At 42.0% G+C, this 27595-nt stretch overlaps 1 protein-coding gene across 1 annotated transcript in view; it reads left to right on the top strand.

Moving 5' to 3' along the window:
- The window catches only part of LOC149470386 (midasin-like), a 232654-nt gene that overhangs the window by 37264 nt on the left and 167795 nt on the right, over positions 1-27595 (top strand). Inside the window, exons 6-14 of the mRNA XM_089665390.1 lie at positions 146-358; positions 529-660; positions 2783-2886; positions 3626-3743; positions 10781-10974; positions 11510-11591; positions 11686-11781; positions 12168-12280; positions 23026-23174. Coding sequence (XP_089521516.1) covers positions 146-358; positions 529-660; positions 2783-2886; positions 3626-3743; positions 10781-10974; positions 11510-11591; positions 11686-11781; positions 12168-12280; positions 23026-23174 — 1201 coding nt within the window. The remainder of the gene's footprint in view (positions 1-145; positions 359-528; positions 661-2782; positions 2887-3625; positions 3744-10780; positions 10975-11509; positions 11592-11685; positions 11782-12167; positions 12281-23025; positions 23175-27595) is intronic.

Raw genomic sequence — 27595 nt, forward strand, 5'->3', positions numbered from 1 at the left:
TTTTTTTTTTTTTTTTTTTTTTTTTTTTAATCAATGGGAAATAGTGTAGTTTTTTTACTTTTTTAATACAGAGAATGCATTACTGTAAAAATATAATAAGGCTTTAGAGCCACTTTAAAGAGTTATTTATATTTTTGTATTGTAGGAAATTCATAAAAGTCCACTTGTATTGGTGGAGTCTACTTGCCGCAGTCTTCAAAGTCTTGCCCAGGCAGTTTCCTTTGAGAAAGCTGTGCTGTTGGAAGGACCCATAGGTTGTGGAAAAACTGCATTGGTGGAGCATTTGGCCACAGTGACTGGACGTTTGAAACCACCTGATATATTCAAGGTTCAGCTTGGAGACCAGACTGATAGTAAGGTAAGGTCATGATAAACCGTATGGTTGTAGTAGGATATTGATAAGCTATAATGGTGTGTCTTGGGCATCAGTCTGTGCTTCCTTGTACAAGGTGCTCATTTACGGTCTTCACAGCTTGATATTAGGAGCGTGTTCATACATTGATGATGACTATGTTCTCTACTTCTTAGATGTTGCTGGGAATGTATCGGTGCACAGATGTTCCAGGAGAGTTTGTGTGGCAGCCAGGAACATTAACACAAGCTGTTGCTCATGGACATTGGATTTTGCTTGAGGATATTGATTATGCACCTTTGGATGTGGTATGTAGTGTTTTCATTTGTAAATGGCTAGCATTTTATACTGACTATATTATCAACAACTGTATGTTTCATTTGTAGTCTGGTAATTTACTTTATGATCGATTATCATATATATTTTTTAAGTTTTTCATTTTTGGGATGTTAACCTCCCTGGCGGTATTCCCGGGTGTAGTTTGGGGTAAACTTTGAGTACCAAAAGCGGTAACCCCGAGCTACACTGGGGAATACCCTGCAGCATTGCTCCGTGATCCCTGTTTCACTTACCTTGTCCTGCACTCCCACGACGTCCCCCCTGCAGTATCCCCAGCCATCTCCTCCAGCCGATGCTGGCATCCATCATCCGGGTTCTGGTCCCTGCGATCGTCGGGACGTACGAGGGGTGGAACTGGCGGGAAATTCAAAAATTTTAGAATTGACATTCACCCAATACACTAAAATCACATAGTAAAACATTACTGTGTCAAAGCATTTCACATACATTTTGTCCCTACTGCTTTGTCCTGTGCCCTGCCTGCATTTTTACTGTTCTTTCTGCCTGGAAACCGAGAAATGTCCATGGCGTCCAAAAAGCATCCCTTTGTTAGGTTAAAAGTGGTTTTAGACCAGCTAGAAAACAGCGATAGTAAATCAGAACCACTTGCAGAATTGAGTGATAATGATTCGTGGGGAAATTCGTCATCAGACACTGAAAACGATTTTGCGACTAAGCTCAGTAAGTGCGAACTTGGTGCTATATTTCAAATTTCAGTGATTTTGGTTTGATTACATTATTGAATTAAATTTATTATATTTTATATTATTATTTTATAATTTATGATTTCGTGTTTCAAATTTTATCATACCCTGGATGTTTACTAGACTCTTGTTCGGACAGATTTCAGTGAGTTATTCCTAAAAATTACAGGACTACAATAAAAAGACATTTCCATGCAAAAAAATGTACCGCTTTGAGCACAGAAATATTGACCTAATCATACCGCTAGGGAGGTTAAACTTGCCTTAAAACAAAGCCCTCCAGCGACCCGCTGTCACTGCTGTAGAGGCTTCCATGTTGGCCAGTCTTCCTTCTGGGTTTGCGAGCTCTGGCCATCTGACTGACTGAGCTGTGATGACGTCACTCCCGCCCATGTGCACTGGAGTCTCGGGACACGGCACAGTGCTCTGAAGGAACGGCATGGGTATGCTGTTCCTTCAGAGCTCATGCATAGGCTGTAAGAAAAACCAAAACTAAAAAAACAAAAAACGAATATCTCCTTAACAGTGCACATTTAGGAAATACTCCTATTCATTTTACCTACAGGTAAGCTTTATTATAAGCTTACTTGTAGGTAAAATGTAACAGTGGCTTTACTACCACTTTAAAAAATGTCTGCTGCACTGAAGAGCACAGTGACCTCCATAATTCTCAAATGGAAGACGTTTGGCACAACCAGGATTCTTCCAAGAGCTGGTTGCCCAGCCAAACCGAGTAATTGGGGGAGAAGGGCCTTATTAAGAGAGGTGACCAAGAAACCTGTGGTCACTCTGACTGAGGTGTAGAGATGGGATGAGTTCCACTGCAGCCCTCTACCGATCTGGACTTTTATGGCATAGTGGCTAGACAGAAGCTTTTCCTCAATGCAAAACGCAGGTTTGGAGTTTTGCAAAAAAGCACCTGGAAGACTCTTGGTATGGAAGAAAAAGTACATTATTCTTCTGTACGGTTGTCTGGCTTTGGTCCATCAGAAAAAAAAAAAAATCCTTTCATTGTCTGGATGTAGTTTGGACTTAATTCATCTGGTCGTGTTTTACATAATCAAATTTTACAGGGTGGACATCCCACAGTTTGAATTTCGGCAAGTCCCTGCTGCACCGACCAAATTGTGATCAGTGTGGACCCAGCTTTTGGGCTTGTGTTTAAAACAGTCTGGTTATCTTGTGCTTTGAGAGCACACTTCTAAATATTCAAAGTCAAAACTAAGGTTCTGCTTGCAAAGTTGTTTGGTGTTCTCAGATAAAAGCCTTCAGAACTGACTATAGGAAGCACTCACTATTTGACCCTAAACATGACATTTTAGATACGGTACATTGGATCTTTAATTCTTCTAGACCTTCGCTAATTTAAAAAAATTTTTTACATTAGATATCTGTGTTAATTCCGATTTTGGAAAATGGTGAATTGCTAGTTCCTGGAAGAGGAGACAGCATAAAAGTGGCTCCAGGTTTCCAGCTGTTTGCCACCAGGAGGTAAGAAGATTACTTTTATATTTGTACAATCTGTGTTTGCAGGCTTATTCCCGAAGGCATCGCAAAGAAAAGTTTTAATGTGTAAAGTTCAGTAAATTATAGCAACTGTCGGATTTATTTCAAAGTGTTATTAGAAGGGTTATACAACACTAATACAGCACAGTGCAAATTGTTATGCTCTCTGATAGTTCCAAGTTCGTAGAATCATAAAATATATTCACTAGTGTCTTAGTTTGATCATGGAAGAACCATGTTTGTGTGTCAATGGTAAGTTAGATGTGTTGAATTATTTTATGCGCATCTTTACAGTGTGTAGGATGCAGATTGTGAAAGGCCTGTGTGAGCGTGAAAGGTGTTCCCTGTGCCTAAGATGACAGTTAACAGTGTGGGTAAAAAACAAATTTAGCTGAGAAGATTGGATAGGTAAGGACTAGATTTTCAACAGGTTTAGTAGAGCTCTGTTCTATACTCTACAGTATGTTTGGATAAAAATTGAATGGGTTAGGGCTTATGTCTGTTCCTTAAAGCCGCATGAGTTTATAAAATCAATTGAAGACATGACCACGTGTTGATTAAAGGTGTTCTTCTGTTTTGAGATGGGGAAAGCCAGTTCCTTTATCCTTGGAAATTTGAAATATTCTATTGTACGTTCCGTTATAAACAGGCCTACTGTTGTGTTGCTGTGTCTAGAAATACATATGTTGTAGCATTTTCCTAAAGCATAAATATCTATTTACAGGCTACTAAGCTCTAGCTCTGGTGCTTGGTACAGACCACCAAATAGCCATGCCTTATTGCTTGATAAATACTGGACCAAAGTACAAGTGGATAACATGAGCAGAAATGAACTAAAAGAGGTACAGTAGTAATGGTGCAAATATTAGTTGCTGAACGTAAACAGCGATATGCAGTATACAATTTGTTTTTGTTTGTTTTTGTTTGGAGTAATATAGCTGCAACTGAGTACTTTTCCTTATTTGGTTAATGCCAAGTTGTCATAATAATTTTTTATATTTAAATTGTACCTGTCACAAACCAGGGAATTTCAAAATTGCCACAAAACTTTAGCAAAAGTTGCATTTCATGAAAACCTATTTGTACATCCGCTTGCCTTGACCTCTACCCCTCCCCCTTCCCAGACTGTTTTTTTTTGTTTTTTTTTTTGTGTGTGGGGTCTCATTGACTAATGCTATTAAAATATATGGGTGGAAGGATAATTAATTATATGTTCTAGTCTGTATCTCCAAATTGTTGACAACTATTGAGTCTACTAGAGTAGATGGCAACTGTATATGAGCAATATGTACCGTATTTTTCGCTCCATAAGACGCACCTGACCATAAGACGCACCTAGGTTTTAGAGGTGAAAAACAAGAAAAAATATTCTGAACCAATGGACTGCAGACACAGTACAGGAGATGACCAGAGACTGCGGACATAGTACAGGAGATGAGCAGAGACTGCAGACACAGTACAGGAGATGAGCAGAGACTGCGGACATAGTACAGGGGATGACCAGAGACTGCGGACACAGTGCAGGAGATGACCAGAGACTGCGGACACAGTGCAGGAGATGACCAGAGACTGCGGACACAGTACAGGAGATGACCAGAGACTGCGGACACAGTACAGGAGATGACCAGAGACTGCGGACACAGTACAGGGGATGACCAGAGACTGCGGACACAGTGCAGGAGATGACCAGAGACTGCGGACACAGTACAGGAGATGACCAGAGACTGCGGACACAGTGCAGGAGATGACCAGAGACTGCGGACACAGTACAGGAGATGAGCAGAGACTGCGGACACAGTGCAGGAGATGAGCAGAGACTGCGGACACAGTGCAGGAGATCACCAGAGACTGCGGACACAGTGCAGGGGATGACCAAGAGACTGCGGACACAGTGCAGGAGATCACCAGAGACTGCGGACAGTGCAGGGAATGACCAGAGACTGCGGACAGTGGCCGCTTCCCGGGCCGGCTTCTGTGACAGCTGGGTGCCCACTGCGCATGTGCGAGAAGCGCTGCGCTTTGTGAATGGCCCGGCGCCTTCTGGGACCTTTCATGTGTCCTAGAAGACACCGGATCATTCACAAAGCGCAGCACATGCGCAGTGGGCACCCGGCTGTCACAGAAGCCAGCGCGGGAAGACTGTGCAGCGCTGGAGCGAGGAACAGGTAAGGCCCTGCAGGGGAGAACAGCTGAGCGGCCGGCCCGGAATTCTGACATGGTAGCCGCAAAAATACCGGACCGGCCGCTTTATATTCGCTCCATAAGACGCACTGACATTTCCCCCCCTTTTTTGGGGGGAAAAAAGTGCGTCTTATGGAGCGAAAAATACGGTAATTTGTAGCTAGCAAGTAGTGAGCCTAAACTCTGTTTCACCAATTGACCTCCGAATGATTTATCCCCCTTAAATGACCAGGCCATTTTTTGTGATGCAGCGCTGCATTACTTTAACGGACAATTGCATGGTCATGCAACCCTGTATATATAAAAAAAAAATTGTATTTCCCCTCCCCCCGTAAATAGAGCTTTCTTTTAGTGGTTTTTGATCACCTCTGTGTTTATATTTTGCACTATTAACTGCTTGCAGTCCAGCCACAGTGTTTATACTGCGGCAGGGCGGCACCGCTGCGCAGAACGACATTTTAATACTTCTGCAAAACAGGTAGGGGGCGCGCGCGACCACCATACCTGTACCGCTGATCGCGGCCGCGAGTGTCAATCACCGGGTCCCGGCCGGTCATTACCCGCCGGGTCTTGGCAATCACTGACAGGGAGCACGGCTGCAGTGTTTACACTGCAGCCCTGCTCCCTGTCAGTTCCGAGCACGCTGATCCTATCTCTCGGGATCAGTGTGTTCCTCTGAAGCACACACCCCTGCCCCCTAGTAAAACACTCCAATCACACAGTTAACCCTTTCATTGCCTAAAAAAGTTAACCCCTTCCTCCCCAGTGCCATTAGTACAGTGTCAGTGGTTTTTTTTTTTTTTGCACTGATCAATGTCCTCCCCTGTCAGAATGTCTGCCGCAGTCCCGCCATAAGTCGCTGATCGCCGCCATTATTAGTATAAAAAAAAATAAAAAATCCAGTATCTATACCTCCATTTGTAAACGCTATAACTTTCACGTAAACCAATTAATTTACATGTGTGGGTTTTTGTTTAGCAAAGACATGTCGCAGAATACATTTTGGCCGAAATTTATGCCGAAATTTGATTTTTAATTTTTTTTATTGGACATGTTTTATAGCAAAAAGTCCAAAATATTGTTTTTTTTTTTTCTCAAAATTGTCAGCTTTTTTTTTTTTTTTTTTTTCTTTTAATACAAAAAATAAAAACCGCACAGGCAATCAAATACCAAGGAAATAGCTCAATTTGTGGGGAAAAAAAGGACGTAAATTTAATTTGGGTGCAGTGTTGCATGACCGCGCAATTGTCAGTTAAAGTAACGCAGCAACGCAACACAAACCGCTTCTGTAACCGCTTCCTGACCGCCCTATAGCAGAAATACTGCTACAGGGCAGCATGGGTGCACATATATATATGTGTGTGTGTGTTTCGCGCTTCCGTGGTTTTCACACCCTTCCCAGATAGCGTCAGATTGCCCTTCAGTACACCAGTCATCACATTTAACCCCTTGATTGCCAGGAACACGCTCATGCACAATAAACCTCCATTGCTAGTATAGTGTCTGAACGGATCAATATCTTTGATCAGATCAGCACTATACCAGCGTTCACATTAGTATAGTGTCCCCAAAAATGCAGCGTTAGCGGGGTCAACCCTGGCACCTGCCAGCACCTGTGTTTAGCACCTACGCTTACCCTCCCCCCCTTCTCCCCCAGCAAGTGCAGTGTCAGTAGGTCACTGTCACTTTACATATTACACACAAAACCGCAGTGTTTGCAGAATCAGGCCTGATCTCTGTTAGCACTTGTCAGTAAATTTTGATGACTCTCATATGCAGCAGAGTGCCAGTACTAGTGCCACGCTACCTTTTGGTGAACTGGCGAGTACTAGTGGGCCTAGTACATCCTGGTCTTTGACATATCTCTTTGATTGTAAGCTCCCAGGATCAGGACCTCCTAACCCTCTTGTATTGAACTGTATTGTTCTGTATTGTCTCCCGTTATATTGTAGCGCTGAGCAAATTGTTGGCACCATAAATCCTGTATAATAATAATAATAATACCAGTACTGCAGTATGACTTGGCGACGTGGTGAGTCCGATAAGTGCAGTACAAGCTGGTGCGGTGGCCAGCACAAGTATTGTCCCACAACCACAAAGAATTTGCACACAGGCCGTAGAGCTCCTAGTATCCTTCCGGATGTGCTTGCAAATCCCGATTGACAGCCCACAACTTCTGCTGCACCCGTACTTCCCCCTATTCACTGCCCAACCCGGAATTCAGGTGGAAATGGCAAATTTAACTACTCCCCTTGATTTTTGGAGCTGTTTTTCACAGAATATCAGTATGCGTTGATTGTGGATCAAAACAATTTATCGCCGCCAACCCAAATTCAAACCTTGCCAGACCAGTCGCATGGAAACTCATTACGGTTTTCAAATTTACATATTTTTTTTGGGCCTAACCCTCAACATGGGCATTACAAAAAAAATGAATTGCGATTGTATTGGTCTGCAGACCCGATTCATCATATGTGTTCTCTGCTGCAATGGCCAGCCAAAGATATGAGAGTATGTGTTTTATGCATTTCAATGGCAATACACTGTCATCCTCAGGGTGACTCTGAATTTGACCGGCTCCACAAAATTCAGCCTCTCGCAAATCACCTTAACCAAAAATTTGCAGATGTCTGTACTACCCAGCAAAAAATCTGCACTGATGAGTCCATGATTAATTTTTCTGGCCGCCTTGCATTCAAAGAATTTCTCTCCTGCAGGCGTGCCAGATATGGGGTCAAGATGTAGAAGACCTGTGAGAGGACAACAGGCTATACTTATAAGTTTTGGATTTACGAGGGAAAAGATAGTCACGAGGAGCCCCCCGGATGCCCAGACTACATAATGCCCATTGAAGTTATAGGGGATATTTGCACAGTGTAAAAAATAATTTAAAAAATCAAAATAACTTGTGTGCACAAGGCTTGACCCTGTGCCGGTATGTAAACAGCAGTTGCGCCATGCATGTGAGGTATTGCCGTGAACATCAGATCAAGGGCAGTAATTCTAACACTAGACCTCCTCTGTAAATCTAAAATGGTAGCTTTTAAAGTGTTGCCTATGGATATTAAAAATGTATGCAGTTTGTCGCCATTGCACGGGGCATGTGCAGTTTTAAAGCATGTCATGTTTGGTATCTATTTACTCGGCATACCATCATCTTTTATATCTTACCAAATAATTGGCCAATATATTATGTTTTTGTGCATTAAGTAAAAAAGTGTTTTTTTTTTTTTTTTTTTTAAATTTGCCTTTGAAAAATCGCTGCGCGAGTACTATGTGCCATAAAAAATTGTAGTACCCACCATTTTATTCACTAGGGTGTCTGCTTTAAAAAAAATATATAATGTTTGGGGATTTAAATTAATTTCCTAGCAAAAAATACATTTTTTTCTTGTGAACAAAGTGTCAGAAAAGGCTTTGTCTTCAGGTGGTTAGAAGAGTGAATGATGTGTGGCATAAACTTCTAATGCTGGGCATAAAATGCCCCCACCCCCCAAAATGACCCCTTTTTGGAAAGTAGTCACCCCAAACTATTTGCTGAGAGGAATGTTGAATCAATAGAAGAATTTATTTTTTTATCACAAGTTTTTGGAAAATGACAAAAATAAATATTTTTTTCTGTTTTACACAAAATTGTCACTTAAATAATTTACTGCTCACACATGCCATGGTTATATGTGGAATTACTCCCCAAAATACATTCTGCTACTTCTCCCGAGTATGGGGGTGCCATATGTGAGACTTTTTGGCAGTCTAGCCAAGTAGAGGACCCCAAAATCCAATAAGCACCTTCAGGCTTTTAAAGGGCTTTATTTCCTCATTACACTTCCAGACTACCTATCGCAGTTTCGGAGGCCCTGAAATGCCAGGATAGCACCTAACCCCCCCAAATGACCCCTTTTTGGAAAGTAGACGCCCCAAGCAATTTTATAACAAGCACTGTAAGTATTTTGCAGATCTCATTTGTTGCCACAAGTTTTTGGAAAATGAAGAAAAAAAAACATTTTTTCTATTTTTTTTTTTTTTTTTATATATATATTTTAAAACCTTGTGAGAAAAAATGAGATCTGCAAAATACTCACCATTCTTTTTAAATTCCTTGGGGTGTCTACTTTTCAGAAAGGAGTCATTTGGTGGGGTTTGGGGCTATCCTGGCATGTCAGGGCCTTCAAAACTGTGATAGGTAGTGAGGAAGTGTAATGAGGAAGTTACGCACCTTCAGGCTTTCAAAGTGGTCATTGGATTTCAGGCTCCTGTATGTGGCTAGGTTCCCAAAAAGTCTCACACATGTGGTATCCCCATACTCGGTAGAAGTAGCAGAATGTATTTTAGGGTGTAATTCCACATATACCCATGGCTTGTGCGAGAAATAAATCATTTAAATGACAACTTCGTGTAAAAAAAAAAAAAAAAAGAAGTTTTTGTCATTTTCCAGAAACTTGTGGGAAAAAAAATAAATCTTCTATGGACTCAATATGCCTCTCAGTAGATAGCTTAGGGTGTCTAATTTCCGAAAAGGGGTCATTTTAGGGTGTTTGTACTATCCTGGTATTTTAGCACCTCAAGAAATGTGATGGGCAGTCAGAAAGTAAAAGCTATGTAAATTCCATTATCTATACCATAGTTTTTAGACGCTATAACTTTCACAAAAAGCAATAAGTGTATATTGATTGTTTTTTTTTTTTACCAAAAACATGTAGCAGAATACATTTTGGCCTAAATTTATAACTAACTTTGAGTTTACTTTATATTTTTTATAGCTGAAAGTAAAAAAATATCGTTTTTCTTCAAAATGTTTGGTCTTTTTTTGTTTATAGCGTGAAAAATAAAGAGCGCACAGGTGATCAAATACCACCAAAAGAAAGCTCTATTTGTGTGAAAAAAAGGACGTAAATTTCGTTTAGGTGCAGCATTGCATGACCGCACAATTATCAGTTGAATTAGTGCAGCGCCGAGTAGCAAAAAGAGGCCTGGTCATTAAGGGGGGTAAATCCTCAGGAGCTCAAGTGGTTAAAGGACAAATCGCCTCCTGCTGTAAACATGTCCAGTGCTTAGATTAGTAGGACTTTCCTAAGCATTCAGACATGGAGCCTCTGTTGCTCGTCTTCATGAGACAGCCACATTGTCTTTCTGTTCATATGTTTTTAAAGTTCTGCCAGGCGTACTTGGACCGTGAGGTTCTTACAGCAGCACTCTGAGTTGGGTCTGTTGATCCTTGCTTTTTGGGCCTTTTGGCAGAGTTCTGTTTGCTTTGTTGCCCACCTATCTTATTGCTTAGGGATTCCCCCAGTATATCAAGCCATTGATCTGTCATACTGTACAAGAGTATAAGGCAAATGGAGTTTTGACTTATTTCTAAATTTCATGAGAGATGTACTTTGCATTGCTTGCTAAAAACCCCTTGCTGGGTTCATGGAGTTGTGTAGGGTTATAGGGGGCTCCTGGGGAAATGTCCTCAAATCTTTGCTGTTGTACAATCACCTGAAGGTAGCAGCCTATAACACTGGGTCTATGAATCCTGTGTCCTGTACTATACTCGGTCATGAAATTTACAGGCAAGTCAGTTTTTTTTTTTGTTTTGTTTTGTTTTCCCCCCATTTTTTTTTTTTGGTTTATAGATCATATATAAAATACAAAATTGTTGAAATTAGTACAGGAATTTTAGCTATGATAAATATGTTCCATTATTTCCTTACAGGTGCTTCAAAATCTCTTTCCCAACTTGGATCTGGTTATTGACCGATTGCTAGACATATACATTCAACTTACAGGAGATAAGCATCAAATGTTGTCTGTCCTTCACTCTCATAATTCTTGTGAGACTTTCTTTCCTGAAGGTCCAAAGGCAGAAGAAAAGAAACTGAATCTTGAAGGTAGAGGAGTGTCATTAAGGTAAGTGTTATATAATCTGTAATACAAATGAAATCTATGTTCGAAGTGCAGTGAAGACTACCTAAACCCCCCAAAATATATTTATTTTCTGAAAGCATACACCCTGGAGGTATTCTGCATGTGGTACTCAAACTGTCAAACTACACGCTGAATTAATTCTAAATGGTCTGTTCTGTGATGCAGAGTGTGAGTGTAAATTAACAATGGGTAACTGATGAACAAGCCAATGGATTGTGTACTAAACCAGTGTGTTTGTTTTTTGTTGTTTTACTTTGGAGCTCAACTGGAAAGGGTCTTTTTTTTCCATTGTGGGCAAACTATCTTTAAAACCCTTAAAGCTTCTATCTTTTACACATGTGATATTTTATGCAAGGGCACATGTAAAGACTGTTTGCTTGATATTGCTCTTATATGTGTGAGCTCAGGCTTCTTTGCAGTATATGTTTATTAGAATATTTGAATAATACAAAAAATTATGTGTGTTATATAATTTGATCCTTTTTATAGCACCGTTGTTGCTTATAACCTTTTGCAGAGACTTACTGAAGTGGTGTAACAGAATTGCCTATAACTTTGATGGCACATCGTCAAGCACTGCTTTGGATATATTTCATGAGGTAAGATAAATTAATAAATGCATGAGAGTACCACTTTAACTGCTTGATTGTATAAAGAGATGCAAAAACTTTTTTTTGTGTTTTTATGTACCAGGCCCTTGACTGTTTCACTGCCATGCTTTCTAAACCCTGCACTAGACTCAAGATAGCTGAAATAATTGGAAGCAAATTAAATATTTCTAAGCAAAAAGTAAGTAGTTAAATGCCACTTATTCAATGTTTCATTATGCAAGGCCACGCTCTTCATTCCATATTCACTTATGTTTTCTGTGTACATTGGCCGTTAACCAAAAGTAGAAAATAATTAAAAATTAGTTATAAATTTGCATGAAGACAAGAACAAACTTTTTTTCTGCAGCATGTCATGTTGATATTATACTTACTTATACTTATATTTCCATTGTACTAATTTAAAGTGATTGGTACATATAGATTTGAATCTTACTATATATTTTGTTAATGTTTTAAACACAGCTGATGCATTGGGATCTCAAAAGTATTTAGTATTACAGCTACACAGTGCCCCTTTCTAATTTACACACAATGTCAACTCATACCTTTTTTATACAATTATAGGCAGAATTTTACTGCCAGCTGTATAAGCCAGAGATTTCTGTCCGAGAATTGGATGTCTCTGTTGGAAGAGTGGAGATGCTTCGAAAACAAACTGATACAGTCTGTGTTCACAAGTAAGTTTGTGTTCTGTACATTAACGTTTAATGTCATAGTTGCAAAGTTAATGTTTGCTACTTTTCCACACAGTTTTCTAATAGCTATTGGATCTAGAGGTCTACAGATTGACTTCTTACTGTTTATGAAATGGTTACTTTAGACTTGGTTTATTGTGGTAGTGATGGCAGTCGGATATTTTCCTTTGGTGCAGTGGCAAAGAATGGGTTAGCTGCACAAAGTACAGAAGCATTGTTTGTTGTTAACCACTTCAGTACTGGACACAATTAACCCCTTCCTGCCCAGGCCAATTTGCAGCTTTCAGCGCTATCGCACTTTAAATTTCAGTTGTGCGGTCATGCAACACTGTACCCATATTAAATGTTTATAATTTTTTGAAGCAGAGCTTTTTTTTAGCTGGTATTTAATTATTACTGGATTTTTTATTTCTTTGCTAAACAAAAAACGAAAATTTTTTTGGGGGGAAAAATGTTTTGCAAGTAAGTAATTTTTCTTCATTGGTGGGGTACTGATGGGCTGCACTGATGGGGCTGATTATCAGTTTACATGTGATCAGCTGTGATTGGACACAGCTGATCACATGGTAAAGGGCTGCTTTGATTGGCCCTTTACCGCTATCTAAAGGACACAGAGGTCACAGAGCGTGCCTGATGTATGCCCAGGAGCACGTGCAGGGGGCAGGGTTCTGGGAGGACGTCTATAGATGCCTTCCCAGAACAAGAGACACGCTGTAGCCATTCTGGCTGTAGCAAATTACTTAAGTGGTTAAGCAAAAGCCTGAAGACCGTATATGATGACTTGCCTTTTTAGAGGCTTGAATCCAGAGAACAATTAAATTCTGAAGTTAGTTTACGTATAACAAAAAAGTAGTCACCCCTGGTGAGCGCCACCACCGAGACAAAATGGGAAATCTTACATTTTAAAGTTGCCATTACAGCAGGTGAGGGGAGATCTTCAAACTAGGGACAAGTATTTTGGGGACAACTGTTTAAGATGGGTTTTGTCCTCTATTCCTCTTGTGTCTCCAAGATTGGAAGTGAAGGGCAATCTTGCCAACAGTGAAAATCAACCTGAAGGGGTTTAGACCCCCCTTACTCTAGTTTTGCGTATACTTACACTTTTACATACAGTTTTTGCCTTTTTTGTTCACCTCAGAGGTTTCCCAAGGGCAATTAGCACAGATTACTTTAATTTGTGTTTCAAATTAAAATGGTTTTATAATCATAATGTACAGGACACGGAGGAATTTATATTCAAAACAACAGTGTCCATTTGCCCAAAAAAAGTCAGAAATCCCTACCCAGACATAACTGCTGCCAGCTCAACCAAGCCTTAGTTTTGTGCTAGGGTCTGAAAATAATGGACATGCTTCCGTTTTTCTAAAGATCTTTCGCTGGGCTTTCTTTTTCTGGCCTGCTCCTTACACCTCTGATGGGGCAGAGATTTCCCTTATCTGGATTTGTCGACATGGTCGGCAGGCCAAGAGGGACTGTACCCAAACGCCATACTCAAGAGCGGGGGTTATATGTAATGCCTGGATGGCACTGATTTCTGTGGGCAGCCATCTCTGGTCTACAGTATACCTGGCAACCTTGCTGGCATGATGCTCTACAGGTCCAGGGCAGTGATCTCCTTGAAGAGCATGCCTGCCACAATGTGTAAAAAAAAATTTGGCCTGCTGGACTAGTGAGTTCCTCTGTGTATCAGTGGAGCTTTCAGCAGTTGCCCTGACAGTGTTTCCCTGTATTTGATGCTTTTCCACTGCTTTCTATTATGGGGCAACAATAATGGTGAGGGAGCTCAAAAGGCACGGCATGGTCTGCAGTGCTAGGCAATTTTATTTTGGCCTGAGCACAGTAGGTGTGTTTTAGCTGCCTGAGCACAGTAGGTGTGTTTTAGCTGCCTGAGCCATTCACTGTGGGCAGATGGGATTGCACCACTCTGGGAATCATCTGGATACAGTGCTTTCTGACTAAAGCCCTGCACAGGGTATTGGAACATTTTGTCAGCTACTGGGGATGACTGCATTATAGGTGTTTTCGTACAGTTACTCTCTGAAATTAATCTCTTGCTTTGGACAATCTTTTCAGATCAGACCAGGCAATGTTTTTCTAATCTTCTATTGTCCAATTGTGAATTGTAACCTTCATTTCCTTTTAGCTGACATGAGTGGCACCCGTTGTGGTCTCCTGCTGCTGTAGCACATCTGCTTCAAGGTTCGACATGTTGTGCATTCAGAAATGGTATTCTGCATACCTTGGTTGTAACGAGTGATTTTCATCCACACAACTGCTGCTCATTGGATATTTTCAATTTTTTCGGACCATTATCTGTAACCCCTAGAGATGGTTGCCTGTGAAAATCCCAGTAGATGAGCAGTTTATGAAATATTCAGACCAGCTCGTCTGGCACCAACAACCATGCCACGTTCAAAGTCACCTAAATCCCCTTTATTCCTCTTTCTGATGCTCGATTTCAACGTCAGCAAGTTGTCTTCACCACGTCTAGATGCCTAAATGCAATTTGTGTTACCAAGCAATTTTACAGGTGTTCCTAATAAAGTGGTATGCATGCATGTATGTATGTATATCTCTATATCAGGTAAAATAAGCATTGAACATGTCACCATTTTTCTCAGTAAATATATTTCTAAAGGCACTATTGACATGAAATTTTCACCACATGTTGGTAACAACCCATGCAATCCATAAATACAAGCAAACTAGAAAAAAATAAGAAATTGGGTTATGTGTAATAAAATGGAATGACACAGGGAAAAAGTATTGAACACATGAAGAAAGGGAGGTGCACCAGCTGAAATTTCAGTTATTAGAAAGCAATCCTGCCCCTTGTCAGTGTAAATTAATGTCAGCTGGTTCAGTCTCAACTAATGCCCTCTAAAAAGGTGTCTCATTACCATGGTGTCACACAAGAAACCTCTCATGATAGGTAAATGCAAAGTGCTCTCTCAAGACCTTCGCAACCGTATTGTTGCAAAACATACTGATGGCATTTGTTACAGAAGGATTTCTGATTTTTCCAGTGAGCACTGTTGGGTCCATAATCTGGAAGTGGAAAGAACATCATTTCACCATGAACCAGCCACGACCAGGTGCTCCTCGCAACATTTCTGAAGATTTGTCCAAGAGCCAAGGACCACTTGTGGAGAGCTTCAGAAAGACCTGGAATTAGCACCTGTAGTTTTTCCAAAGAAAATAAGTAATTAACTCAACCGCCATGGCCTGTATGTACTCTCACCATGAAAGACCCCATTGCTGAAGAAAAAGCATGTTGAAGCTAGTTTAAAGTTTGCTGCACAACATATAGACAAGCGTATGAAATACTGGGAGAATGTAGTCTGGTCAGATGAGACGAAAATTGAACTCTTTGGATTTAGGTACACACCATACCAACAGTGAAGTTTGGAGGTGGGAACATGTTGGTGTGGGGCTGTTTTCAGCGCACAGTGCTGGCAAATCTCATGTCACTGAAGGAAGGATGAGTGGAACAATGTACCAAGACATTCTTGATAAAAATCTGCTGCCATCTACCAGGATGATGATTGAATGAGGGTGAACATTTCAGCAAGACGTTGCTCCCAATCACAAAGCCAAGGAAACTCCTAATTGGTTTTAAAGAGAGAAAATAAAGCTGCTAGAATGGCCCAGCCAATCACCTGACTTCAATCGAATAGAAAATCTATGGAAAGAACTAAAGATCAGCATTAATATAAGAGGCCCATGAAACCTTCAAGATTTGAAGACTGTGTAGAAGAATGGGCCAAAATCACACCTTGGCAGTGCATGTGACTTGTTTCTGCATACAGGAGGCGTCTTGAAGCTGCTATTACCAACAAAGGATTTTGTACGAAGTATTAAATTTCATTTAGTGTGTTCAATACTTTTTCCTTGTGTCATTCCATTTTATTACACATAACTTAATTTCTGACATCATTGAAGAAATTACACTTTGCTACAATGTAAAGTAGTGAGTGTTCAACTTGTATATTTACAGTGTAAATTTGCTGTTTCCTCAAAATAACACACATCCATTAATGTCTAAACCGCTGGCAACAAGTGAGTACACCCCTAAGTGAAAATGTCCAAATTGGGCCCAATTAGCCATTTTCTCTCCCCGGTGTCATGTGACTCGTTAGTGTTAAAAGGTCTTAGATGTGAATAGGGAGAAGGTGTGTTAAATTTGGTGTTATCACTCTCTCTCATACTGGTCACTGGAAGTTCAACATGACACCTCATGCAAAGAACTCTGAGGATCTGAAAAAAAGCTCAACATAAAGAGACTAGGTTATAAGAAGATTGCCAAGACCCTGAAACTGAGCTGCAGCACGGTAGCCAAGACCATACAGCAGTTTAACAGGACAGGTTCCACTCGGAACAGGCCTCGCCATGGTCGACCAAAGAAGTTGAATGCACGTGCTCAGCATCATATCGAGAGGTTGTCTTTGGGAAATAGACGTATGAGGGCTGCCAGCATTGCTGCAGAGGTTGAAGGGGTGGGGGGGTCAGCCTGTCAGTACTCAGACCATACTCCGCACACTGCATCAAATTGGTCTGCATGGCTGTTGTCTCAGAAGGAAGCCTCTTCTACAGATGATGCACAAGAAAGCCTGCAAACAGTTTACTGAAGACAAACTGACTAAGGACATGGATCACTGAATCTATGTCCTGTGATCTGTTGAGACCAAGATAAACATCTGATTCAGATGGTGTCAAGCGTGTGTGGCGGCAACCAGGTGAAGAGTACAAAAACAAGTGTCTTTCCTACAGTCAAGCATGCTGGTGGGAGTGTCATGGTCTGGGGTTGCATGAGTGCTGCCAGAACTGGGGAGCTACAGTTCATTGACGGAACTATGAATGCCAACATGTACTGTGACATACTAAAGCAGAGCATGATCCCCTCCCTTAGGAGACTGGGCTGCAGGGCACTATTCTAACAGAATGACCCCAAACACCTCCAAAACGACCACTGCCTTGCTAAAGAAGCTGAGGGTAAAGATGATGGACTGACCAAGTATGTCTTCAGGCCTAAACCCTATTGAGCCTCTGTGGGACATCCTCAAATGGAAGGTGGCGTAGCGCAAGGTCTCGAACATCCACCAGCTCCATGATGTCGTCATGGAGGAGTGGAAGAGGACTCCAGTGGCAACCTGTGAAGCTCTGGTGAACTCCCTGACTAAGAGGGTTAAGGCAGTGCTGGAAAATAATGGTGGCCACACAAAATATTGACACGTTGGGCCCAATTTGGACATTTTTACTTAGGGGTGTACTCACTTTTGTTGCCAGCGGTTTAGACATTAATGGCAGTGTGTTGAGTTATTTTGAGGGGACAGCAAATTTACACTGTTATACAAGTTGTACACTCACTACTTTACATTGTAGCAAAGTGTCATTTCTTCAGTGTTGTCACATGAAAAGATAGAATAAAATATTTACAAAAATGTGAGGGTTGTACTCGTGTGTATATGTATTTATGTGTGTGTATATGTATGTGTGTATGTCCCTCTCTCCCCCCTCCTCTCTCTCCCCCCTCTCTCTCTCCCCCCTCTCTCTCTCCCCCTCTCTCTCTCCCCCCTCTCTCTCCCCCCTCCTCTCTCTCCCCCCTCCTCTCTCTCCCCCCTCCTCTCTCTCCCCCCTCCTCTCTCTCCCCCCTCCTCTCTCTCCCCTCCTCCTCTCCCCCCCTCCTCTCCCCCCTCCTCTCCCTCCCCCCCTCCTCTCCCCCCCCATCCTCTCTCTCTCCCCCCCATCCTCTCTCCTCCCCCCCCATCCTCTCTCTCTCCTCCCCCCCATCCTCTCTCTCTCCTCCCCCCCATCCTCTCTCTCTCCTCCCCCCCCCCCCATCCTCTCTCTCTCCTCCCCCCCCCATCCTCTCTCTCTCCTCCCCCCCCCATCCTCTCTCTCTCCTCCCCCCCCCATCCTCTCTCTCTCCTCCCCCCCATCCTCTCTCTCTCCCCCCCTCTCTGTCTCTGTGTGTGTGTGTGTGTGTGTGTGTGTGTGTGTGTGTGTGTGTGTATATATACACACACACAGTAATACCTCAAATTTAATTCATTCTGCAGGACTTTTCGTGTAGCGAAAAATTTGTAAACCGAAACGCCGTTTCCCATAGGAATGCATTGAAAACCAATTAATCCATTCCAAAGTTCAGAAAACCGTAAACTCTTCTAAAATACCGCATGAGTTATTTTATCAAGTCATTCAGTATTTTAGTAGTGACAACCATGTGTTAATGTTTCCGCTGTCAGCGGGGTTCCCCACTGACAGATGAATGTAAAATAATTGCCGGCAATTAAAAAAAAATTATTAAAAACCGACTTGGGGTCGCATCCATACCAAGCCATTCGGGTCTGGTATGGATTTTGAGGGGAACTTCCACTCCAAAACTTTGAAAAAAATGGGGTGGAGTCAGCCCCCCCCCTCCATACCAGACCCTTATACGAGCATGCAGATCAGGAAAGGAGGAGAGGACAAGCGAGCTCCTCCCCACTCTTGAACTATACGAGGCCACATGCCCTCAACATGGTGGGGTGCTTTGAGGCAGGGGGGGGCACCCCCCAAAGCACCTTGTCCCAATGTTGATGGGGACAAGGGCCTCTTCCCTACAACCCTGGCCGGTGGTTGTGGGGGTCTGCATGCAGGGGGCTTATCGGAATCTGGAAGCTCCCTTTAACAAGGGGGCCACCAGATCCCCCCCCCCCCCCATGTCAATGCGTGTGGTTTACATGGTACCCCTACTCATTCACATGAAACAGTGTAGTGTAAAAAAAAGACAGGACACTGTCTTTGACAAGTCCTTTATTAAAAGAATGTTCCCTGCAATAGAACAAACGTCAATTATGACGCCCACCGTCACTGCCGCTGTCCTGAGCAAAGAATAATAATTAAAAAAAAAAAAAAAAAAAAAAAAAAGGTTGTGCTCCCGACGATTGTTTCCAGTCGTCTGTTTCTGAGGTGGCTTGACAGTTCTTAAGGGGCGGGGCCACCCAGGGACATCACCCGAGTGACCCCACCCCATGTGACATCACCCGAGTGACCCCACCCCATGTGACATCACCCGAGTGACCCCACCCCTTACATATTTAAGAACTTTCAAACCACCGGAGCTGGCAGATGGCTGGAAGCTATTGTTGGGAGCTGAGCGCCCCCCCCCCCCCCTTTTTTGTTTTTTTTTTTAATTCTTTTTTTCGGGTCTGCGGCAGTGGAGGTGATGGTGAGCATTGTGATTGACGTTGGATCTACTGCGGGGGACATTGTTTCTTTTTAGTTTCTTAGAAGAAACAATGTTACCATTAACTCTGGGGAAAGTGATAGCCAATTCTGTGAGCTATAGTGAAGAAAAAAAAAGCGCTGGCAATTGCATTTAAAAATCGGCACCGACATACACTTCGTATTGAAAAAAAAATTTGTAAACTGAGGCATTCTTATCAATGGGTTTAAACAAAGGTGTTACGCCAAGTAAATAGATACCAAACATGTCACACTTTAAAATTGTATATGCCCATGGAACGGCTCCCTGATGGGAAGGGAGAGCAAGGTAAACGTAGATAGGGGGTTGTGAACCCTTTCCACCACCTGTAAAAGTAATTTGCAGCTGTTTAGCCACTTGGATCACTTTGGCTGTGTAAGGAATTGCCGGTTGTAAAAAAAAAGAAAAAAAAAAGTAGTTTCACGATCGTCATTACAGATGCAGCAATGACTGAGATATTGAATATTAAGTCCTGTGCGCTACCACTATGAGTCAGAACTATATCTGTAGCTTATTACATGGGCTATGCAGCCAAAATTATCTGTATACTCAACATATATTGTGTTTTTAGTTGTATGGTTGTTGTGTGGTGCTTAATCCTATTTATTATGATGGGATAGTGACTATTGGATTTGCATGTTCTATCTCATCGGCACTGGGAGAGCTTAAAGTGTTACTAAACCCACAGCAGTAAAATCAAACTGTATTTGCAGTGAAGCATGCTTGTTATACTCACTGTGAAACCTAAGGGGTTAATCTGCACTCTGTAAAAAGGCTGTTTTGATCCTCCCTTTCTTTTACGGTTTGCTGTCCCCAATGCTTTTGCCATGGTACAGAGCCCTGTGAGGCACTCTGCGCAGGCTCAATTGGGTGTATTGCTAGATTTTTTTTTTTTTTAAAGGGTGCATGTCGTCAGCAGAGGGCCAATCACCACTCTCCAGACAGAGGTGCAGGGGTCATGGAGCCTAATAGGGCAGTCAGAGTAGAATGAAAACTCCTCCTACAAGCTTTAACCAGTGCTAGGCCAGACTGATAGAAGTCTCAAAACTGTTATAAACTGCTAAATACCTTTTCTCATAAGCTGTGTATATGTACAAATTTGCATTTCCATGTTGTGTGTACTGTGGGAGACCACATATAGTGAATGCAGGGTCCCAGGTTTCGTAACCCTTTATGCATTGCAGTGTATGTATTTGAGCATTTTCAATACACTTTTGCAATTCTTGAGGGGAGCACATTGTGGAATTCATGTACGCTGTAAGTTGTGTGTGTTTTTTTTTTTTTAGCAGTTGCAACACTGGGATTCTGGGGTTACCACCCAGTAAATGAAGAAATGGGATTGTTTGTATAAGACGCTATTGGTAGCCCTTAATTCACACACACATATATTGTCTCACACATGTTTGTTTGCATATATTGCAGTTAAATAGGATTAAACTCCGCACGACCATACAAATGACCAAGATATTGGCATCACTTCCCGAGGACCGCTATGTACGTACATCAGATGGGAATTGGTTTACGTTGACATGGATAAAGAATTGGAGGCCCTCTTTTTATCCTTTCTCTGCAGTAGGAGCAGTTAGTAGGAGCAGTTCTGCACCTGGTAGTATTATTCCAATCCAGGGCAAAGCGTTTTGTCTGTTCCAGAGACTGGAATATTTTCCGATTTATATATTTCCGTTTTCTCATTGGATGCTGTGGTAACAGTGTGCACTAAACCTGTTCACATGAGAAAGGATCCTGTGGTTTAATTGTTGGTTGGTGGATCATCTTTGCAGGCAGCAAACTGGGAGGCTGTACTTTTTAATGATGAATGCTTGTTTGGACTATCCGTAGAGGCCTTCATCCAGAAGGTGACAGTGGGTGAAAGCATGTTACGTCTATAAAAGGTTGACAAACCAGAAACCAGTGACACCTTCAGAATTCAAGAAGAGTTCCTTTCATAAGCAATCCGCCTGTGGCTGTAAGAAGTACTCCAATCTGTTCATGGTTCCTGAGCCAAATATACTACATCAGGCCTATTCTGAATGTCAAATGTCTCTACAGGTTCCTGAAAATGCAAAGCTTCAGGATCCACCCAGTCAGTGGTTGCTTGGTTTGATCAGGTCTGAGAAAGAAGCTCCGCTTCAAAACGCGTTACCGCCCACCCACGTCATCACGTTCCTATGCCGATGTCACAACCGCCCCGGTGCCATTTGCGTTCCACACTGGTTCCCTGTGGCAGCTGGCCGCTCCTGGACACCTTTCCAGTCATAACCTGATGCTTTCATTTGAGGCATGGATATCGCTTGTCCTCCATAGCTTCCTGGGATTCTGGACTACGTCTCGTGACGTGCTTATTTCCTTTACTTGTGAGTTGCTAATCATTTTGCAAATAAATTGTATACTTAATGCTGCACTTAGTCCGGCACCGCTCTTCTTTTCTGTTACAGGTTCCAGTCTTCTATCCTGCTTTAAGGACAGTTTCTTTGGCAGCATTGCTGTTGAAGCTCCAGTCCTGTGGAACAGGGAAGTTTGATACAAATATCCATCCCCTCCTCATAGTTAGTATTCTACCATTTGGATGGTGTACCATTGTAAATTAAAAACTGTTCACTTGGTGAAAGTATGTTGACTAGCATATTTTGGCTTTTTCCCAGTCCGGTGTTCAGCTGTATCTGGATTTAAGAATGGTCAAGAGGTTTTGGCCTTGACCATTAATTTGAAAGACCGATCGTGTGTCTATTCTTGGTTAAAGCCTTTGTTCAGGGTGTCATACAGATTGTTCTACCTGTGTCTCTGCGAGTCCTAGTGTGGTCTGGTCTGTTTTGCAGTTTTCTCCTTTTGAAGATTAAGATATTCCATTGTTGCTCTTAAAGTGCAAGGTTGTCTTTTTGGTTGCCCTTACCTCTTCTCTCAGGGTCTGAGTTGGCAGTGCTTTCCTGCAAAGAACCTTTCCTGGTTCTTCACCATAAGATGTGTTGCCGTCTTATTCCTCTTTCCTTCTTAAGGTGGTTTCTTTGTTCCAGCTGAATCAGGACATTGAGTTGCTATCTTTTTGTCCTAATCTAGAGCATCCTAAACAAAAGGGGATTTACTCTTTGGATGTTAACTGTAGCTTCACTTTTACATTCTGATTCTTTGTTCTACCCAAGGATCCTTGTAAGGCTCAGGCTACTTCTTGATCCACTATTTATTATTGGATTTGTCAGCTCATTTGGTGGCAGCATGACCCAAGTTGTCATGAATGGGAACTCCTGTTTCCTGTGATCTCGAAGAAAAGGATTTTTACAGGTAAACCAAAAATCCACATTTTTGCTGAGCTTTAGTCTAGTTGTGCACCAAAAGGCTTTTTAACTGCAAATTTTTATTTTATTTATTTATTTTTTTTAAAGATTGCATAATTTAAAAAAAAAAAAATCAAGGTCCTTTTTAATTTGTCTGTACAGGAATAAATTTGTGTGTTTTTTTGTTTTTTTCTTTTTTTTTTTGTATATAGGGAGAGGATTACATTTGCAGCTACTCAACCATCCTCTATATTGATTGAACAGATTGCAGTGTGTGTCAATAAAGGAGAGCCTGTTTTGTTAGTGGGTGAAACTGGAACTGGCAAAACCTCCACAGTCCAATATCTTGCTCATGTTGCAGGTAATTAAAGTGTATTGTGAGTTTCCTAAAGAAAAGGATTTATTTCTTCACATTACGTGCGAATATTGTAGTGCTGTGTTTAACTGCTGAAAAGAAATGACATCAGTTTGCGGCCATAAAATAAATACTTGGAGGGGAGATATAATAACTCATAAATGTAAAAATGAGTTTTAGAAATGTTGCTTGCACATCTCTTGAACCACACTGATCAGCCATAACATTATGACCATCCCCCATAATCAAGGCATGGACTCCACTAGACCTCTGAAGGTACGCTGTAGTTTCTGGCACCAAGTCATCAGTAGCAGATCCTTTACATCTTTTAAGTTGCAAGGTAGAGTCTCCATTGGTTGGACTTGATTTTCCAGCAAATCCCACAGTTGCTCGATCTGATTGAGAGTTAGAAAACTTGGATGCCAAGTCAACACCTGATGCTTTTTAGTATTAAAACCATTCTTGAATTCACCAGGACAGGCCACCTTCTCCCATTGCTCTATTGTCCAGTTGATGCACACATGTACTTTGTTCTAAATCTCCGTGCCCTCCTTGCTGACTTTGACTGCTGTTCCCAGCAGGGGGCTCTATATACATGTCAGCAGACCATGTCTCATCAATGGTTTACAGGGGATGTAGGGGTTGGAGGGTCCCAGATACTTAAGGTAGGGAGAAGACTGGGTGCAGCCTTTTGTGCAGTGTATGCCCTGGAGGTCCGTTTACTCCATTTGACTCTTACTCTTTTTTATATATCTGGTATTTTCACTACTTCTGGGGCATTTTCCTCCATTTCCTTTGTGACGGGGAATTCTCATACTATAGAACGGACCGCCAGGGTCACAAATGGAAGCATTCCCCCTCTCCTTCCCACTCCTTAATGAAAAAGGAACCAATGGTGGATGAGGTTGAGGAAGACTCCTCATCAGAGCAGTCTACTCTTAAAAGAACCCGGGTCCAGAAGCGCGGGGGACCAGAGTAGAGGAGGATCCGGACTGCTTTGTGCAAATCCACTGCACAGAGCAGGTAAGTATGACGTGTTTTTTTTTTTTTTTTTCTTTAAACAAAGACTTTAGTATCACTTTAATTGAACAAGCTGAAGTTAGTAACTATGCCCAACTGCCCCGGATTCTGTGTCCACCATTTTTAGTAGATCTTCCCCAGTGTCCACTTAGAAAAAAAAAAAAATCTTTCATTGCTCTCTTATTACACCCTTGTTAAAATGTCAGGTTTCTGTGATGTAAAAAAATGAGACAAAGATGAATCATTTCAGAACTTTTTTAACCTTTTTAATGTGACCTTTTTAAACTGTTTAACTCAATTTGAAAAACAAACTGAAATGTTTTAGGTGTGGCGGGGGGGGGGGGGGGAAGTAAACATACCCTATTATAACTGGGGATGTAGCGGTTTTCAGAATTAAGCAATCATATTTAAAATCGTGTTAAATAGGAGTCAGTACACACCTGCCATCTCTTAAAGTGCCTCTGATTAACCCCAAATAAAGTTCAGCTGTTCTAGTAGGTCTTTCCTGACATTTTCTTAGTCGCATCTTATGGCAAAAGGCATGGTCCATAGAGAGCTTCCAAAGCATCAGTGGTGATCTCATTGTTAAAAGGTATCAGTCAGGAGCAGGGTACAAAAGAATTTCAGAGGTATTAGATATACCATGGAACACAGGGACGACAGTCATAAAGTGGAGAAAATATGGCGTAACACTGACATTACCAAGAACTGGATGTCCCTCCAAAATTGATGAAAAGACTAGAAGAAAACTGGTCTGGGAGGCTACTAAGATGTCTACAGCAACATTAAAGGAGCTGCAGGTATATCTGGCAGTGTGGTACATGTGACAACAATCTCCCGTGTTCATATGTCGGCTATGGGGAAGAGTGGCAAGACTGAAGCCTTTTCTTGCGAAGAAAAACATCCAAGCCTGGCTAAGTTTTGCAAAAACACATCTGGAGTCTCCCAAAAGCATGTGAGAAAATGTGTTCTGGTCTGATGAAACTAAGGTTGAACTTTTTGGCCAGAATTCCAAAAGATACGTTTGACGCCAAAACAACACTGCACGTCACCAAAAGAACACCATACCCACAGTAAAGCATGGCGGTTGCAGCAGCATGCTTTAGAGCTGTTTTTCTGCAGCTGGAACTGGGGCTTTAGTCAAGGTAGAGGGAAGTATGAACCGTTCCAAATACCAGTCAATATTGGCACAAAACCTTCAGGCTTCTGCTAGAAAGGTTAACATGAAGAGGAACTTCATCTTTCAGCATAACAACCCAAACCATACATCCAGATCAACAAAGGAATGGCTTCAGCAGAAGATTAGTTTTTTGAGTGGCCCAGCCCAGAGCCCGGACCTGAATCCGATCAAAAATCTGTGGGGTGATCTGAAGGGGGCTGTGCACAGGAGATACCCTTGAAATCTGACAGATTTGGGGTGTTTTTGCAAGGAAGAGTGGGCAAATATTGCCAAATATTGCCAAGTCAAGATGTGCCATGCTGATAGACTCTTACCCAAAAAGATTGAGTGCTGGAATAACATCAACTGAGTTGCAGTTTATAGGTTACATTAAAGGTGGAAAAAGTTCTGAAATTATTTCTTTGTCTCATTTTTGTACATCGCAGAAACCTGTAATTTTAACAGGGGTGTGTAGACTTTTTATATTCACATGTATGTGTGTATGTAGATATATAGATAGCATAGCATCAAGTCAGTGATCTGGTCAGTTAAGTAGCAGAGGGTCTTGTTAATCAGTTTCAGCTGCTTTGGTGTTAATGAATTAACAGGTGCATTAGATGGGCAACAGTGAGGCTACCCCCAAAACAGAAATGGTTTTACAGGTGAAGGCCACTGACATTTTTTTCCATACTCATCTTTTCTGGCTATTTTTTCACTAGTTTTGCTTTTGGCTAGGGTTAGTTTCACTACTGGTAGCATGAGGCGATACCTGGACCCTACAGAAGTTGCACAGGCAGTCCAACTCCTCAAGGATGGCACATCAATATGTGCCATTGCCAGAAGGTTTGCTGTCTCCCAGCACAGTCTCAAGAGCATGGAGGAGATTCCATGAGACAGGCAGTTAGGAGAGCTGGGCAGGGCCGTAGAAGGTCCTTGACCCATCAGCAGGACTGGTGTCTGCTAACTAGCAGCAACAAGGTGGTTAAGTGCACGACAATCAATGGGACCATAAAAAGTTCACCATCCGAAGGCCATCGGTGAGCTGTGGGGGTCAGCAAGGAAGAGGGGGGGCACCAGTCCGGTAGAGGAAGAAGTCGGTCAAGTGGCCCCAGGAGATGGGGAGCGTTGGAATTCCTAATGGGAAGATCCATGTCTAGGTAAATTCCTCCCTTGCCGGGCTGGTTGCCATGGATTCAGACTGGTAGGTATGGGGATGGCCATGGAGGATCACCAGTCGGGGATGGCCTTGGAGGAGCGCCAGGCGGGAATGTCCACAGGAGACAAATTGAGTTGAGTCAAAAAATGAAACAGGTAATATTTATACCGCAGGGTGATCCTTTTACCATCCTTATGAACGGAAAGGCTGAAGGGGAAACCCCAGTGATAGGTGAGTTCAGCATCGAGTTGCTGTTCAAGCAATGGTTTCAATGCCTGCCTTTGCATGAGTGCGGCATGGAATGTCCAGGTACAGTGACAGTTTAGCTCCGTCAAAGTCCACATAGGGAATCCCTCGTACATGAATCATAATATGCTCCTGAACAGAATATTTGTGTAATTTGCAGATAATGTCTCTAGGCTTATCCGGGTCATCCGATGGCGATAGCAATCAATCTCCATGTGTGTTGCGGCATAAGATTTACTTGAAGACTACGGGGGGGGGGGGGGGGGGAGAAGGGCACAACTTCTGCTTCCAGTTGCCTAGGCAATTGCATCGGAAGTGGGAGCATGTACCTGTCAAATTCGGGTTGCCAATCTTTATTGGGTAGGGAGGGTTGAAGCCTTAAAGCTGAACATTCCCTTCAGGTGGAGCTCCTTTATAAGTATGACAAATGTTCAAAGTTTAAAAAAAAAATAAAAAAAAATCAGGAAGTGGGCAAATACTTTTTCACAGCACTGTATATGCTCCCTCAACCGGTGATTTGTTGAATTTGAGATGTGCAAAAATACAAGTTGGGGTGTGGAACTCCTAAGCCCCCATTATCTTTTGGGAGCTGGAGTGTTTCTAGTTTTTCTTAGTCGTTTTTCCTTCAATTGAGATCTCGAAACAGGGAATCTATTTTTTTTTAAAATACCTTGTAGGGAACGCATAGTGGAGTGTTCTGAAAAAGATGCAGCAACTGAAGCATCCACACCATTTTAATGATGTTCACTCGACCTACAACTGAAAGGGGTAATTTGCACCATGCTGAACAATCTTCCATCTTTTCTTCCATCTGGTTAGCAACAGGTCAATATTCTTAGTTGCACA

Source organism: Staurois parvus, unplaced genomic scaffold (genome assembly GCF_062004578.1).
Source record: "Staurois parvus isolate SC_StPar_1 unplaced genomic scaffold, SC_StPar_1.0 ptg000048l, whole genome shotgun sequence".
NCBI classification, from domain to species: domain Eukaryota; kingdom Metazoa; phylum Chordata; class Amphibia; order Anura; family Ranidae; genus Staurois; species Staurois parvus.